The following is a 16,040-nucleotide window of genomic DNA, read 5'->3' as shown; positions in this document are numbered from 1 at the left end:
TGTACCCATGACCCTGAGACATTACACAAGAATGAACCACTGTGAGCCTTGGACCTGTGTGCTCTCCCCTTTTTGCTTCTGCTTTGCTTAAACACAGCTTTATATGTAATTTGAACTTAAAACCATGATTAATGCCAACTAGGTATTGCTTGGAACAAACCGGTTTTAAACAGAAAAGCAAAAACGGAAGCTCAACACAAGGCTCAACATGGCTTGTTCTCATCACACTAAAACAGGGGAAGAAATGGAGGTAGTGAGAGATTTGACTTTCTTGGGTTCCATGATCACTGCAGATGGTGACAGCAGTCACAAAATTAAAAGACGCCTGCTCCTTGGGAGAAAGGCGATGGCAAACCTAGACAGCGTCTTAAAAAGCAGAGACATCACCTTGCCAACAAAGGTCCGTATAGTTAAAGCTATGGTTTTCCCAGTAGTGATGTATGGAAGTGAGAGCTGGACCATAAAGAAGGCTGATCGCCAAAGAATGGATGCTTTTGAATGATGGTGCTGGAGGAGACTCTTGAGAGTCCCATGGACTGCAAGAAGATCAAAGCTATCCATTCTGTAGGAAATCAGCCCTGAGTGCTCACTGGAAGGATAGATCGTGAGGCTGAGGCTTCAATACTTTGGCCACCTCATGAGAAGTGAAGACTCCCTGGAAAAGACCCTGATGTTGGGAAAGATTGAGGGCACAAGGAGAAGGGGACGGCAGAGGACGAGATGGTTGGACAGTGTTCTCGAAGCTATTAACATGAGTTTGACCAAACTGCAGGAGGCAGTGGAAGACAGGAGTATCTGGCGTGCTCCAGTCCATGGGGTCACGAAGAGTTGGACACAACTAAACAACAACAAAACAGGGGTGTGCACCCCCCATAGGTTGATGGTTTACTTCTACCAACCTTGACCATTATTCATGTTGGCTGGGGCTGATGGGAGCTCCAACATCATTTGGAGGGGCATGTGTTCCTTACTCATAAGTTTAACTCTGATTGAACACTTGCAAACGTGTCCCAAGTCTCATAGTGGGTACCAGATTTTTTAAAAATTAAATAAAACCTGCCTATCAAACCTTTCCAACCATAGTTGAATGCATCTGATTTACACAAAGTCAGCCTTTGCAACGCTACCCCTTCTTTCCTTAAAATTCCACGGAGAACCTGCTCTCCCACTGATGCCTTCCATCAGCAGGCTGAACTATTCAATAATTAGCAGCGCAAGAATGATTTTATCCCCTAAATTCACTTACACACACCAAGTGCTTTCTTTCTCATCATCATCATCCAAGAGACATGCAGTCACATGAATTTCTCTACAGCCTGTTTCAGAATTCTGTAGGTTATGGGACTTTGCTTTTGCGTTGTTAACTACATCATGAAAAAGGGAGAAAATCTTGGACTATCGTTAATATTCATGTTTGTCAAGGGGAGGTACCACTTTATTCAGCGATTCTGAATAAAGGAATGCTACTACAGAATAAATGATGGCATTCCGGAGAAGCTGCTTTGGCCAGAAGGGAAGAAAAAAACAAAATCAATTCCTGAATAGTCTTTCTGATCAGTACTCAAGCACTAATTGGAATTCAGAGAAATCTGCACTCAACATGCCAGTAAAAGGAAGAATCATTACTCATTCTTCAAAGCTGTAAACAGAAGATAAGTGTGTTTCAGGAAATTATAGGTACTGAAGTTCAATAGTTCAGGCATTTTTTCCATCCTCATTCTGTAACAGCAACAGCAGCAGTGATCTTTATACAGGTGTCCAAAAGCATAGCTTGTTACCTGCACTTTACAAAAGTTATTCCACTAAATTTTTACACTGATAAATCAGTGGTTGATGCTGAGTGTATACAGCAAATCTGTTCTCTGTACCTGTAAGGAGTAAGTTTCCAAGCAGCTATTAGTCACATCTAACACCTAAAAGTATAATGTGTGGAGTGGCCCTATGATAAATACACGGGAAGTAGGAAACCCCACTGTTGCTTGGAGTCCATATATAACAACAAGATATGGACAGGAAAATCTGCTACTCACAGCAGAGGCTGAACTTTTCTAGGTATTATGGGTTTAACAGAAAATCCTACACTAAGTAATGAGGAACAAGGATGCTATTAAAGAAATAATCGCATTTCTTGCTGATTTGAACTGCATCTATATAAGTAGGGTTGCCATACTTCAAAAAGTGAAAATCTGGGCACAAAAGTTGTTGAGCACTTTTTTTTTCAAAATCTAAAAGGAAAGAAAAGACAATTTTGGAGCTATGATTTGGCATTTCGTCAAAAAATCAACATTTCTGACATGGGTTGCCATACTCCCGGATTTCCCCAGACATTTTTGCCGACTTTCGGAAATTCTACCCGGACGCTAATTCCGATGTCATTTGAGAAATTTTTTTTAAAAGTAGTTAAAGTACTGTATAACAGTTCTGCTGGGAATTGGCTGGCTTGGCAAAGCTTGAAAAGCCGGACTGAGTCACCTGATGTGCAGGGAGTTCGATCCTGATAGGGCAGTGTTTTCCTGCCACCCCCTGGGCCAACTTTGACCTGTCAGTAGGACAACCCACCTGTCAAACACCTGACATCATCAGATGATTGGCAGGTGGGTGGTTCTGCCCACCTCTCAAAATTGACCTGCAGGGGTGGTGGAGAGATAATGTTCAAAAAGATTGAGAGGTTTGAGAAAGCCAAAAGGAGGGCAGAAGTAATGAGCCAGAGAAGAATATTATTTCTTTCTTTAGGGCAGTTGGGAATGGAAGGCATTTGGGTGTAAATATGTTTTCCATCCCTTGTTTTAAGTATATCTACAAGAGAAAGCGGGGGTGGGGGGGTGTTAAAGTGGTACAAGCTTCCTGCACCTTTGGCAAGGGTAATTCATTTACACTTTAAACAAACCCATGAGTAAACTGAAGATTTTCAACTGGCTGGAAAGATGGGAAACTCTTTTCTTCAATGTAAAATGCAGTACCACTGCCATGGATTCTTGCAGAAGTAAGGAAAGAAAAATAATTTTCTTAAAATTGCCTGGCCTCTCATTTCTGTCAAACCATGCTGCAACATCCTCTTCTAAATGTTCAGCCTTGGATATAGAAATTAGAACCTTAGGTCCTCAATAACCTGTGGCACAAGCTGCATCTAATTTAACAAGGCTTCCTCTATCATCGCACAATCTGGGAGATCAGACTTTCCACTCATGTCAATGACACCTGCCCATGTAACCTAATTTTAAAACGTATCTGTGGTTGCCTATTAAGTGAAAAGGTACAGGAGGTGGATCAGCACAACATCTGTGGAAATAAGATCCACTTTTATGGAAAAGTTCCTACCTTCAGGCTTCCCAGTTTGAAAATGTTGGCTCATTTAAAACGACCCAGAAAGTTACATAAAATGTACTTGACTGTAATCCAAACATAAGTACATATTGGAAACAAAGGATGCCTAAAGGAAAGCGAATTACATATCGTTGCTCTAGGTACACAGTGATTATTCTGCAGTAAAAAAAACATGAATCAAGAGAGACATCTAGCGGTTTTTTTATTATTACAAAAGTGTCTCAGCTGCTGAACCAGAACAAATAAATATAAAATGCAGGTTTCCTCAAACAGAGATTATTGTTATAATTTCATTGTAAAGGATTAGTTCCCAAAAGTCATTCTTAAAATTAAATTAGTGTAGGCATGCAGCCTGAAGGGCTCGCACATACCCAAATAACAAAACCACCAGATTAGATTCTATTCGTGCTTATATATTATTCAGAAAATGAATTTCAGTCAATCATGTGTTGGTTTAAATTGTACACAGTTTACCCTTGCAGCTGGCACCATTTCAGAGTTGTACATCCCTCAATCAATAATATTATTAATTGCAAACAGGTGACAGCAGAACCTCCTGCCCATCCCTGCAGTACAGACTATTGGCTAAAGCCCATTTGGACCAAACAAGTGTGTAACTGTAAAGTTACACTGCAGCCCTTGGATGTGCTGTTCTCAGGCCCTGTGCTTCCCTTTGCTCCTGTCTGCTTCTGCCTCACTCTGACTTTGCTACAACTCCTTGTTGACACTTTCTGCCCTATTACCCACTCATGTTCAGAATCCATTTAAGAATTCAACCTACCACCCAGGCTACAAACCAGAATCACCACAGTTCTCTCACTTTCAGAATCAGCTCACTTATTCCTGGCCCATTCTGCAAAGGCTCACGAGAAAAGACCCAGGGCCCTTCGTCTTTTCTGAAGCAAGACTCCAGATACATGAAATTTGAATTATGAATTATGAAAGGGTTCAAGGCATTTAAAGGCGTCAGGAAATACACGTAGAACAATCACATGACAATGAATTGTGGGGGTAAAACCCCTCAATGTGTACTCTTCCATTTATGAAACAAAATAAAATTTAAAAAATCCTTCCAGTAGCATCTTAGAGACAGAGTGTGTTATTGATATGAGCTTTCGTGCGCATGCACACTTCTTCAGATACTTCATCAGATTCTTCAGTGTGCATGCACACGAAAGCTCATACCAATAACAAACTTAAAAGGTAAAGGTAAAGGTACCCCTGCCCGTACGGGCCAGTCTTGACAGACTCTGGGGTTGTGCGCCCATCTCACTCAAGAGGCCAGGGGCCAGCGCTGTCCGGAGACACTTCCGGGTCACGTGGCCAGCGTGACATCGCTGCTCTGGCGAGCCAGAGCCGCACACGGAAACGCCGTTTACCTTCCCGCTGGTAAGCGGTCCCTATTTATCTACTTGCACCCGGAGGTGCTTTCGAACTGCTAGGTTGGCAGGCGCTGGGACCGAGCAGCGGGAGCGCACCCCGCCGCAGGGATTCGAACTGCCGACCTTTCGATCAGCAAGTCCTAGGCGCTGAGGCTTTAACCCACAGCGCCACCTGCGTCCCAATAACAAACTTAGTTGGTCTCTAAGGTGCTACTGGAAGGATTTTTTTTATTTTGTTTCGACTACGGCAGACCAACACGGCTACCTACCTATATCTTCCATTTATAAACATATCCAAATCCTGCTTCTTATGCTTAGAGCTTTGTACATCCTTTTAAGATAATGGAACGGTAGCATTTGTGAAATGAGGGCTGCAATCCTATGCATACTTGGTTGTTGTTTAGTCATTTAGTCGTGTCCAGCTCTTCGTGACCCCATGGACCAGAGCACGCCAGGCACTCCTGTCTTCCACTAAGCTAAACCAAATAAACCTGGGGTGGTTTCTGTGCAAGCAGGTTTAGGACCGTGTTTTAAAAGTTATACAGCTAAATCTAAATTAGCACCATGTTGCACAAATGTCTGAAGTATACTTTGTGAGGGAAATGAAGAAAAGAAAAAACAACAGCTTAGCAGGCCAGGAATAGTAAAATAACTGCAAACATTAGCCGAGAGCACCATTTTACACCCAAATTAAGAATCATAGACTTTAGTCCAACCCCCTGAAATGCAGGAATCTTTTGCCCAATGTGGGGCTCAAATCCATGACCCTGAGATTAAGAGCATCATGTTCTCGCTGTCATAATATTATTATTTTTTAACACAGTTTAATTATTGGTATCAGATGATAACAATAAATTTCATATAAATTCATCAAAAATAAGGGACCTTTCTCAAGTTTCTTTTTGGTCATAGAATATTTTATAGCAGTGGTGGGGTACATGTGACCCCCCCAAATAATATTGGACTACAACTCCCATTATCTCTGACTAGGGATTATACAAGTTGGATTCCAACAACATCTGTACGGCCACAGGTTCCCCAACCCTGTTTTACAAGGAGATCATCCATGTACCATACCTGTTTTTCTTTGAGTTCTCATCCTTTCCTCTTTTAACCCCAAATATTCTTGTGATCAATGTACTAAAGAGAAGAGTAGATGAATTTCTCACCTATCAAGCAACATAAAGGCAAGTGTTAAATGACATCCCAATTTTTCCTATATCTTTTCATTATGCATAAGTTAAAGTAGATGAAAAATATGAAATATTGCAAAGAAGAGAAAGAAGAGAGACATTAGTTACAATATTTAAATGTAATAGTGAAAGTAAGAAATGTAAATTAAGTAATAAGATTGGAAAAATTTCAGATGTGATTGATGGAAGTAAAAAAAAGTGTATAAGACATAAAAGTATGTTTAATAATTGTTGAAAATGTTGTTTAAAAACTAATAAAAATATAATATAAAATAAAGTAGATGAAAAAAGCCCAAATAAGAGAAAAGAGCTTCATTTTAAAAACATAATGTTAATTTCAACTTGTACTTTTATTTATACTGGAATTAGACCTGTGGTTCCCAATGTGGGGCACATGCCCCATGGGGGGGGGCAATTTGATTTTTAAGGGGGGAAATTCAAGTATTTTTTTTTTTTTTTTTGCATTTCTTATGGTTCTAGGGGTCTCATATACAGTATATTGTGACGTACACTTTTTTTATCTTGAGGTGAGCTCAAATTGTATTTTGAATTTGTTAGGTACCTTTATTTTATTGTATAGCAATTAAAATGATCGAAGTATTACATAAAAAGCTTCTATTAATATTATTTTATATTTATGCATTTCAGTTTTCTATTATATGTTTTGGAACTTTATTTGTTATTTTTTCATATCACTTCATATTATCATTATTACTATTAACAATTTCTTAGAGATTTCTTCCTCAGTACTTCCAATTGTCCTTTTGTTCTTTTATTTTTCTCTTTCATGGGTGCCATGTTCTTTGGAAGCTTGTTTAGACCAAGCTAATGGCCTTTTAGGCTTCCTCCACATGAATAGGAGTTCACTTTTTGAATAATAAGAATTATGTTTCACAGGGGGGACAGGGGACAGCATCAGGATTTTAGAGATGCTTAGATGGGGCATGGCCCAAAAAAGGTTGGGAACCACTGAGTTAGACAAACCACAAAACCCAGATTCAGAAGACATGATAAGCCAAAACATGCCTCAAAGGCCAGCAGAAACTCCAGCCGGACCAGAGGAGGAAAAGAAGAAGAAGAAGAGTTTGGATTTGATATCCCAACTTTCACTCCCCTTCAGGAGTCTCAAAGCGGCTAACATTCTCCTTTCCCTTCCTCCCCCACAACAAACACATGTGGAGGAGCGGAGACGCGAACCCGGTTCTCCAGATTACAAGACTACCGCTCCTAACCACTACACCACACTGGTCAAGATCTCCTCTGAGAGAACCTGCATGCTCACATGTTCTCCCTAAATCATGGTTTGGCAGAGCATTACCCGAAAACTAAGTTATAATGTTATTTAGGGACTGTTACTAAGGTGATTAAACTGTACAGTGGTGCCTCACAAGACGAAATTAATCCGTTCCGTGAGTCTCTTCGTATAGCGGTTTTTTCGTCTTGCGAAGCAAGCCCATTGACAGCTTAGCGGATTAGCGCTATTAGCAGTTTAGCGGCTTATCAGCTTAGCGGATCAGCTGATAAGCGGCTTAGCTGCTTAGAAAAAGGGGGGGAAGGGGGGAAAAACCCGCAGGAACTTGCAAGACATTTTCGTCTTGCGAAGCAAGTCCATAGGGAAATTCATTTTGCGAAGCGCCTCCAAAACGGAAAACCCTTTCGTCTAGTGGGTTTTCCATCTTGCGAGGAGTTCGTCTTGCGGGGCACCACTGTATTAATTGCGGGGGGGACGACTGATCTTGCAGCATTATATTTTCACTGACCACACCCACAGAAACATTGTTCCACTTTTAGACCCACTGAAATTAATGAACAATAACAGAGTAGAAGTTAGATCAGGGTTTTCCAAACGTGGGTTTCCAGATGTTGTTGGACTACAACTCCCATCATCCCTAGCTAGCAGGACAGGGATTATGGGAATTGCAGTCCAAAAGCAGCTGGAGACCCAACTTTGGGAAACTCTGAGTTAGGTGGATGCAGCCCATTGTTAATAACTTAAAGTATTCTTTCTAGACCAAGCATGCCACCAGAGACTTCATTATCACCTCCAACTGGCACTCTCTCTCTATATATAAGTGTGTGTGTGTGTTAAAAAGTTACTGAGTTTTTAATATTAATCAACCAAGTAGAAGCAGCTTTCCATGTCAGAAGGTGAATGCGGTGCTCTGCCTTCATTGCAGGAAACTAAATAAAAACCAAATAAAAAGAATACCAAGAGCCAAAATTCAGTGTTTCTGTAGGCTGTTTTATAGCCTTTCCCGCACGCTGTCCACTTGGCATACATTCCATATAACTCTATAAAAAGAATTCATAAAAATCTAATCAGGCATTGTAGTGTTATTGAGAAACACAATCAATGCCCCGGTTACCACCATTAACATGTGGCTTTCAAACTTAATATACTAAACGTAAAGGATCAACTTACTGCCCAGACAGAGGATGTAAAACCTAATATTGCCGCTCGCATTCCATCTGCCACGTAAGGAATGATGTTTTCTCCTAAACGGGTGTCCTTGAATAAAGCCCTCAAGATATTTAAAGCATGGACCTGGTAGGGAGGGAAGTCAATACAGGCTACTTAGTTATCGGAATAACCTCAAAATTATGTACTTTAACTTCAAAACTGTAACTCTGAAAAGCGAGCAAGTCCTGAATAGTAGCCTGCTTTGACTTAAGAGTCAGGGGCCATGTTGATAACTGCGTGCCTGGGAAATTTCAGGAATAAACAGCTTGGTAAAAGATAAAGGCACATCATGAAAACAATACAGGAAACAAATCTCACCAGGCCTGTTCCCAGTAAACTGTGTCTGCACCACACACATCACCGCATTAAAATACCTATTTAATCTACATTAAAGTTATATTTAGTATGTGTGTTCCTGTTGAAGGATATACAAATCCAATATCCTGGACCCACATTTGAAGCAAGAAGCCCGCTGAGAGTCAATTATCACAGAAAGGTGGCTTATTTTTGTTTTGGCATGTATCCCCCCACAATACACTAGGCAGGCCTTCGAAATTAGGTCAGTGGTCTATTCTGTACACTGTGGGAAATTATTCTAGAATTCTACACCTCAATCCTTGAAATCTTTTCTTACTTTTCAGCATAAATTAATAAATTAAGGATTAGTTCTCGTATCCATAATGGTCTTTAAGCAGCTCTTCCTTTTTCACATTATTGTATGCTTAAGAGATTTTTGAAACATTAAGTGGTTTACAAAATACTTTAAAATAAATATCAGCTTCGTCATAAGCTGAAGCTTTTTTTCTTCTTCTCAAGCCTTTGAAGGGCCATGTACCAATTCTGTTACTGAGTGTACCTGTTTCAATATCTTTCTGTCCTTGTAAAGTTTTTACCTCCTTTTGTTTTATGATATTTTTGGTGGCGCTTTGGTTTTAGATTATTTTACTGTACCCTGTCCTAGGATTGCTTTGGGATGAAAGGCAGGTTAAAAACATTTCAAGAGATATAAATAAAACTTATTGTGGCAATGAATTACTGGAGTTAATACAGTCAAACCTCGGCTCCCGAACGACTTGGGAGTCGGACGTTTCGGCTCTCGAACGACTGAAAACCGGGAGTGAGTGTTCCAGTTTTTGAACATTCTTTCGGAAGCCGAATGTCCAACGGGGCTTCTGCGGCTTCCGATTGGCTGCAGGAGCTTCCTGCAGCCAATCAGAAGCCGCGCTTTGGAAGTCGAACGGACTTCCAGAACGGGTTCTGTTCAACTTTCGAGGTACAACTGTTCTTCCTTTGGCAAGAATCCAAAGGAGGGTCATAGGGGCTAGACGACAGTGTGCCTTTTTTCTATGGTAACCGTTTCCTAAACCACTGATAGGGAACCTGTGGTCCTCTGGGTACTGTTGGGCTCCCAACTCCCATCACTGCCACCCAGTATAGCAAATGGTTAAGGAAGATGGGAGTTGAAGTGCAACAGTATCTGGAGGGCCCCAGATTGCCCCCATCTCTGTCCTAAACAAACAACAGATAAATTTACTGACTTTGCATTGTGATGCAAGGTAGATATTACCTGAGGGATTGTGCTTGGTGGAGTACTTGAAGGTGAAACTAAAGAAATCAACTCTTTCATTGTCATTTTTAACAAGCCTGTTTTACCCTTCTTCGGTTCTGAAGCTAGCAGAGCCTAGAACGAAAAAAGAAGAAATAAAGACAAAGCACAACTCACTAAACTTTTGCAAATAGATCCGACCCAATTGCCTCAAGATTCCATACACACACACATATATTACACACACCTATCTAGCACAAATGATGAGGAGCATCAGACCTCAGCCTCAAGTCCCAGGAGGTGGCAAAGGGACTTTCAACGTTTAAATCAAAACACAATTGTGACTCATTAAAGAGGCAATTTTTCTAGATGAACGCTAGCCAGAGTTGGTGCGAGCAGTAGAGTAATATAACATCGAGAAATGAAACTGGCAGATCTAGGAACAAGCTAGAGAAGCAAAAACCTCAGGGATTTTTTGTTTAATCTGTTACCATTAAGAAAGCAGCTCTCACTTGTCTTAATTCTGTTGGTTGGTTTCATTCATAATACATTATCTGTTTTGGATTATGCAACTGGAGAGAGCCAATTAAGTATTTGATTAATTTTAACAAGCACTGGTTTTGAAGCTATACAAGGAATGAGGAAGGTTTGTACTACTGTACACATATACTCTTGTCATTTTCATCTTAGGTATTTATAAGGTCTATATTTATAGCCTGACTTTCAAGGTTGCTCCTCACTTCCCAAAAAGTCGCACACATATTTGGTGCATCATATTTCTTCAAGTGAAGCTCATTCCAGATCTTTAGTCGTAGTCAAAATAATAATAATAAATGCTATCCCTGAAGCAAAAAAGTAACCTATTTTCAGGAAATGACAGCCAACTGTCCAGCACTACATTCCAGATTCTGCTCATTGTTTTACAAACCCAAATGGAGCCCATGATATTCCATATTGTAGATGAGCTCGGAATCTCTTCCTCTGCTTATATCTGGGCTGACATAGGTTCAATGAAAGTAAGACAGGTGTGTAGAGACTACTGTACTGTTTAGACACAACTGTAATTAAGTTGTGTGTGTGTGTGTACACACAAACAAACAAACAAACAAACAAACAAACAAACCAAAAACAACCCATGCATTTTTAATAGTCAAGACCATCCTCCAGTTCTTACAGTAGATCCAATGAAGAAACTGCAATTGTTTTAAGATTAGAAGGGCACCTTAGGTACCTGTATATAAAATGGAATCCCAGCACTGCGTCTAGTGGCACATAGTTTAGAAGAAGGATCGCTAGATTTGATTTCTTCCAGTACACTGCACAGCCACTGCTCTGGCAGCCTGTGCAGGCTTTCATTGTCACACCTGCAATGCAAACAAGAGAATGAAAACAAATGAAAGGCTACAACTGAAAACACGGCAATCACGATACATAACACTTAATGATCTTAAGGTATCAGTGAAATCTCCTTTTTTGGAAAAGCTCTGGCTCATGTCGAAGAATGGATGCTTTTGAATTATGGTGCTGGAGGAGACTCTTGAGAGTCCCATGGACTGCAAGAAGATCAAACCTACCCATTCTGAAGGAAATTAGCCCGGAGTGCTCACTGGAAGGACAGATCCTGAAGTTGAGGCTCCAATATTTTGGCCACCTCATGAGAAGAGAAGACTCCTTGGAAAAGACCCTGATGTTGGGAAAGATTGAGGGCACAAGGAGAAGGTGACGACAGAGGAAGAGATGGTTGGACAGTGTTCTCAAAGCTACTAACATGAGTTTGACCAAACTGCGGGAGGCAGTGGAAGACAGGAGTGCCTGGCATGCTCTGGTCCATGGGGTCACGAAGAGTCGGACACGACTAAACGACTAAACAACAACTAGCTCATGTCAATTTCTCCCAAGAGGACTTTAGAAGAAAAAGAAGAAGAAGAAGAAGAGGAGTTTGGATTTGATATCCTGCTTTATCACTACCTGAAGGAGTCTCAAAGCGGCTAACATTCTCCTTTTCCCTTCCTCCCCCACAACAAACACTCTGTGAGGTGAGTGAGGCTGAGAGATTTCAGAGAAGTGTGACTAGCCCAAGGTCACCCAGCAGCTGCATGTGGAGGAGTGAGGAATCAAACCCAGTTCACCAGATTACGAGTCCACCGCTCTTAACCTTAGGATGCAGACCAAACTGCCTAATCGTTAGTCTGGTCCAGGCATCCCCAACCTGCGGCCCTCCAGATGTTTTGGCCTACAACTCCCATGACCCCTAGCTAACAGGACCAGTGGTCAGGGATGGTGGGAATTGTAGTCCAAAACATCTGGAGGGCCGAAGGTTGGGGATGCCTGGTCTGGTCTATACCAGCTGGCAGAGCCTCTACAGGGTTTCAGACACCAGCTTTTCCCAGCCTTGTCTGGAGACACCCAGGATTTAACCTGGGACTTTCTGCATGCGAGGCTGGGCTATAACGGTGCTTTGTTGTGGTGTCAGAAGTGTCCTCTTACCATGAAGTATTTTTCCTCTGCTGTTACACCGTTTGGCATAGCCTTTCTGCACCGCAGTCTTAAAAATAAATATTTCTGCCAAAACTAGAGGAATAGCCTCCAACAAAGGAGCAAAACCTCAAATTCTACCTGGATGCCATGCGCAGCCCAAAATATAGTTCAGCCAGCTAGTCAAACTGAAGTATTTACCCATTTCACATACTTTCCAAAATGCAGTGCAGATGACATTAAGGAAACAGCTCAATAAATTAAGGCTAGTCGCAGAAGATGCAAACTGTTCAAAAACAGGCTAAGCAGATACGCTGCTTAGCTCCGGAAGAGATTAAAGTATGTGGCTTCAGATGTTATATGAATGCTAATAAGAGCAGCACATAGAAGGGTCTCATTCTTCCTATCCCACAGTCTTCTCATCCCCTAAAGAAACACAGGTCATCCCCTACATCTTCCAAGAGGATGAGTTATTCCATATAACATCTGTTTACACTATTATATACTGATTGTTCTATTTTATACACTAAGGATTGTATCTGGCCAAACTGTGAGCAAAAGAGACCAGACAGCAAAGTTAACAACAACTTACGTATTCTGATTTCAATGAGTCTGCTCTGAGTTTGACAGAGTTGAATGCAACCCTAATTTTCTTCCGAGCTCGTAATCTCAACTCATTTTACCAACTGTTAATTATGTAAAACATACAACTAAAAAACTGTCTCATCTAGTCCTTTCGTCTTCTTCCACCTAAGAATACATGGGGGAAGTCTTAGTACTTGAGGAGAAGAAGGGAGTAGAGGAATCTGCTTATACCCTGAAAGTCTTACTGAAATTCAGGCACCAGCACATCTGTAATTAAAGGTGCATAAAGCACAATCAATCATGTCCAATTTCAGCTCATGCAGATAAACCTTTCCAGCGGTGCCAGTTCTCACACCTCATTGACACATGTTGAAAACGACAAGATTTTCTAATTTTTAAAAGCCTGCATGCCCTCTCCCAGGTTCTCCCTGGCAAACGGAACTGCAGTCTGAGCCAAAATAATGTCCACTCACCAACTGATTGCAAGACATGATTATTACACATGTGTATATTCCAAGTTGTAAGAGACCTTGTAAAGCCATATTAGCTTATTTTTTCAGAATTGTGAAAAAAATATGTTCCTGTGTCTATGGTATATATTGGGACTGGGGTGGAGTGGGAGTTTCCTTAATATTATGAAGAGCAATAAACTGTGAGTGATATAGAACTACCTTGCTTTGGAACTACAATACTGATATACCTGTTAAGAGATTTTAAGCAACTGAGTAAGACAAAACTGCAACGCATCTGGCTTTAGTATGGAGTTTGGGATAAGTATTTAAACTTTTAAAGACACGTTCATGATGCAACAACTTAGAAGACGTCAACATCTAAAGTTTTTAAAATTAAATTTGTGGATACTAAAAGAGCTATATTAGCAAATTTCATATTCAGATGGTGATTTGTATAACCATAGGCAACATTTCTGTACAGAGATCTATCCTAGAACTGCATCTCACCCTGTTCTTCTCCCTCCCCTCCATGACAGGGCCTTTTTGGTGATGGCACAGAGATGGTGGAAATATCCTCTCCACTGAGATCTGTTGCTCCCTTTCTCCTTAACCATGCAGATGATTACTGAAGACTTTTTTCTTGCAGTGCCCTTTGGGTTTGTGACTTTTGTGTTTAATCTACTTTTCTGGATTTGTTTTTATCTGCTGCCATTTAGACTAGCTTTGCTATTTTATTATTCTTTTGTAAGCTGCCGTGCATGCATCCTGGGTCAATTAATTAAGCAGCCTACTGCATGTGCGCTGTAAGCATAACAGAAAATATACAAAAACATTACAAACCAGCATGACGTTCAAACACAGCCAAACACGGTTTAGCCCAGTGTGCTGTGTGCTGTGACACCCTGGGGTGCCTTGAATGATAGCCATTTCTTTTTCATAATATTTCCTCGGTCTAGCGCCAAGGGCCTTCTGGCAGTTCCCTCACTGTGAGAAGCCAAGTTACGGAGAACCAGGCAGAGGGCCTTCTCAGTAGTGGCACCCGCCTTGTGGAACGCCCTCCCACCAGATGTCAAAGAGAACAACTACCAGACTTTTAGAAGACATCTGAAGGCAGTCCTGTTCAGGGACGCTTTTAATGTTTGATGCATTACTGTATTTTATTATTTTGTTGAAAGCCGCCCAGAGTGGCTGGGAAAGCCCAGCCAGATGGGCGAGGTATAAATAAATTATTATTATTATTATTATTATTATTATTATTATTATTCCTCTCTCTCTTCACCAAGACACACACACGCACAGATATATGAACTCAAAAATCTTGTAACGTACTTCAATTGATTGTTCACTCATCTTGGTTTATTACTGGCTTACCACTCATTTGAAACAAACCATGATTCTGGTTCACACAGCAAGCCATTCTAGGACTTGCTCATGCCACAAACGGCATCTGCAGGGAAGGGAAGAAGCTGTATAAAAGCGGTGGGGGGAGGTGTGTTCACGATTATCCCATGGCTGGTTAGCATGGCATGCAAACCAGCTCTAGGCCTTGCCTGGAATTCACCAAGAAAGTAATACAAAAATATAGCCAAGGTACCACATAGCTGAAAACAAAAGTTGTTGGGCTTATCTTTGAACAAACATGAAGCTTCCTCCCGCTGGGACTAGCAGAAAGAGGAAAAATATACAGAAATGCAATCTGACAAATCCTTAGCACCACGACGTTGTGCTGCTTTGATGATGCCAGAAGTAATACAAGCCTTTCAGGTCACCCGCTGCAGCTCCCACATTTTTGTGCAAGCAAAACTCTGGTAGTCCCGAAGTAGTAAAAACAAGTAAGAACTGTTGACTTTGAAAATGGAAGAGGCTACTCCCTTTGACTTGGCAATAGCACAACCCTCTGGGAAGGCTGAAAAGTTGTTTCCATGAGAAGCAAGTGGCACGTGAGGGGAAAGAGCTTTTCAACATTGCAATGGCAGTCACTAACTCAAGCATGTCTTTGCCTATGCTGACTCCTGATCTCTATCAGATGGAACAAGCGACTAATTTTATCATACTTAATCTCCAAAACCTCTAATTAAAACATCACACAGCTCGCCAATGTGTAAGTTGCTCTGGTTCTAATTCAGCAAATGGCTTTTGTGGTTTTCTCTGATTTACTTTTCCTCTTGCCAGTTTAAACAATCTCCTGTGCAGGCGGAGAAGCGACTCCAGGCATTTTCGGAGAATACAATAAATGTCCCACATAATCTGTACCTTTTGCCACACAGCTGTACACTCCCCCCTCCCCAAATAAACCAACAATGTGCAAAAGGTAACTTAATTTTGCAATGTAATTAAAATGGTACTTTATCTGTGGGCATACAGTATAAAACAGAATGTACAATGTTATTCATCAATGAGCAAAACTGGTAGGCTTCTCAATAGGATATTATTTCAGACATAAATTCAGTCACGGGCAACAAGTTTCCTCATGTGTTATCTTTACAAATAATACAATAATAATTGAAGAAAATAAAGGATTGCATCCAACTTAAGTCATAACCCACTGAAATCAATGGTTAGGATCAATCCTATTTATTTCAGTGGGTCTATGAACATGGCTCAGTCGGATACAATCCAAAC

At 40.9% G+C, this 16,040-nt stretch overlaps 1 protein-coding gene across 5 annotated transcripts in view; it reads right to left on the bottom strand.

Annotated features, from left to right (window-relative positions):
- The window catches only part of THADA (THADA armadillo repeat containing), a 153,409-nt gene that overhangs the window by 103,514 nt on the left and 33,855 nt on the right, over positions 1-16,040 (bottom strand). For all 5 annotated transcript variants that reach the window (XR_013836565.1, XM_079968402.1, XM_079968399.1 and 2 more), the window contains exons 23-26: positions 11,138-11,270; positions 9,928-10,041; positions 8,322-8,444; positions 5,784-5,875 (exon numbers count right to left, since the gene is read on the bottom strand). Coding sequence is in view for 4 of the 5 variants with exons in the window: in XM_079968402.1 (XP_079824528.1) it covers positions 5,784-5,875; positions 8,322-8,444; positions 9,928-10,041; positions 11,138-11,270 (462 nt within the window). In the remaining variant the exon portion in view is untranslated. The remainder of the gene's footprint in view (positions 1-5,783; positions 5,876-8,321; positions 8,445-9,927; positions 10,042-11,137; positions 11,271-16,040) is intronic.

This window comes from Podarcis cretensis (assembly GCF_951804945.1).
Source record: "Podarcis cretensis genome assembly, chromosome: 3".
NCBI classification, from domain to species: Eukaryota; Metazoa; Chordata; class Lepidosauria; order Squamata; family Lacertidae; genus Podarcis; species Podarcis cretensis.
This window is presented reverse-complemented; position numbering and strand designations above follow the sequence as displayed.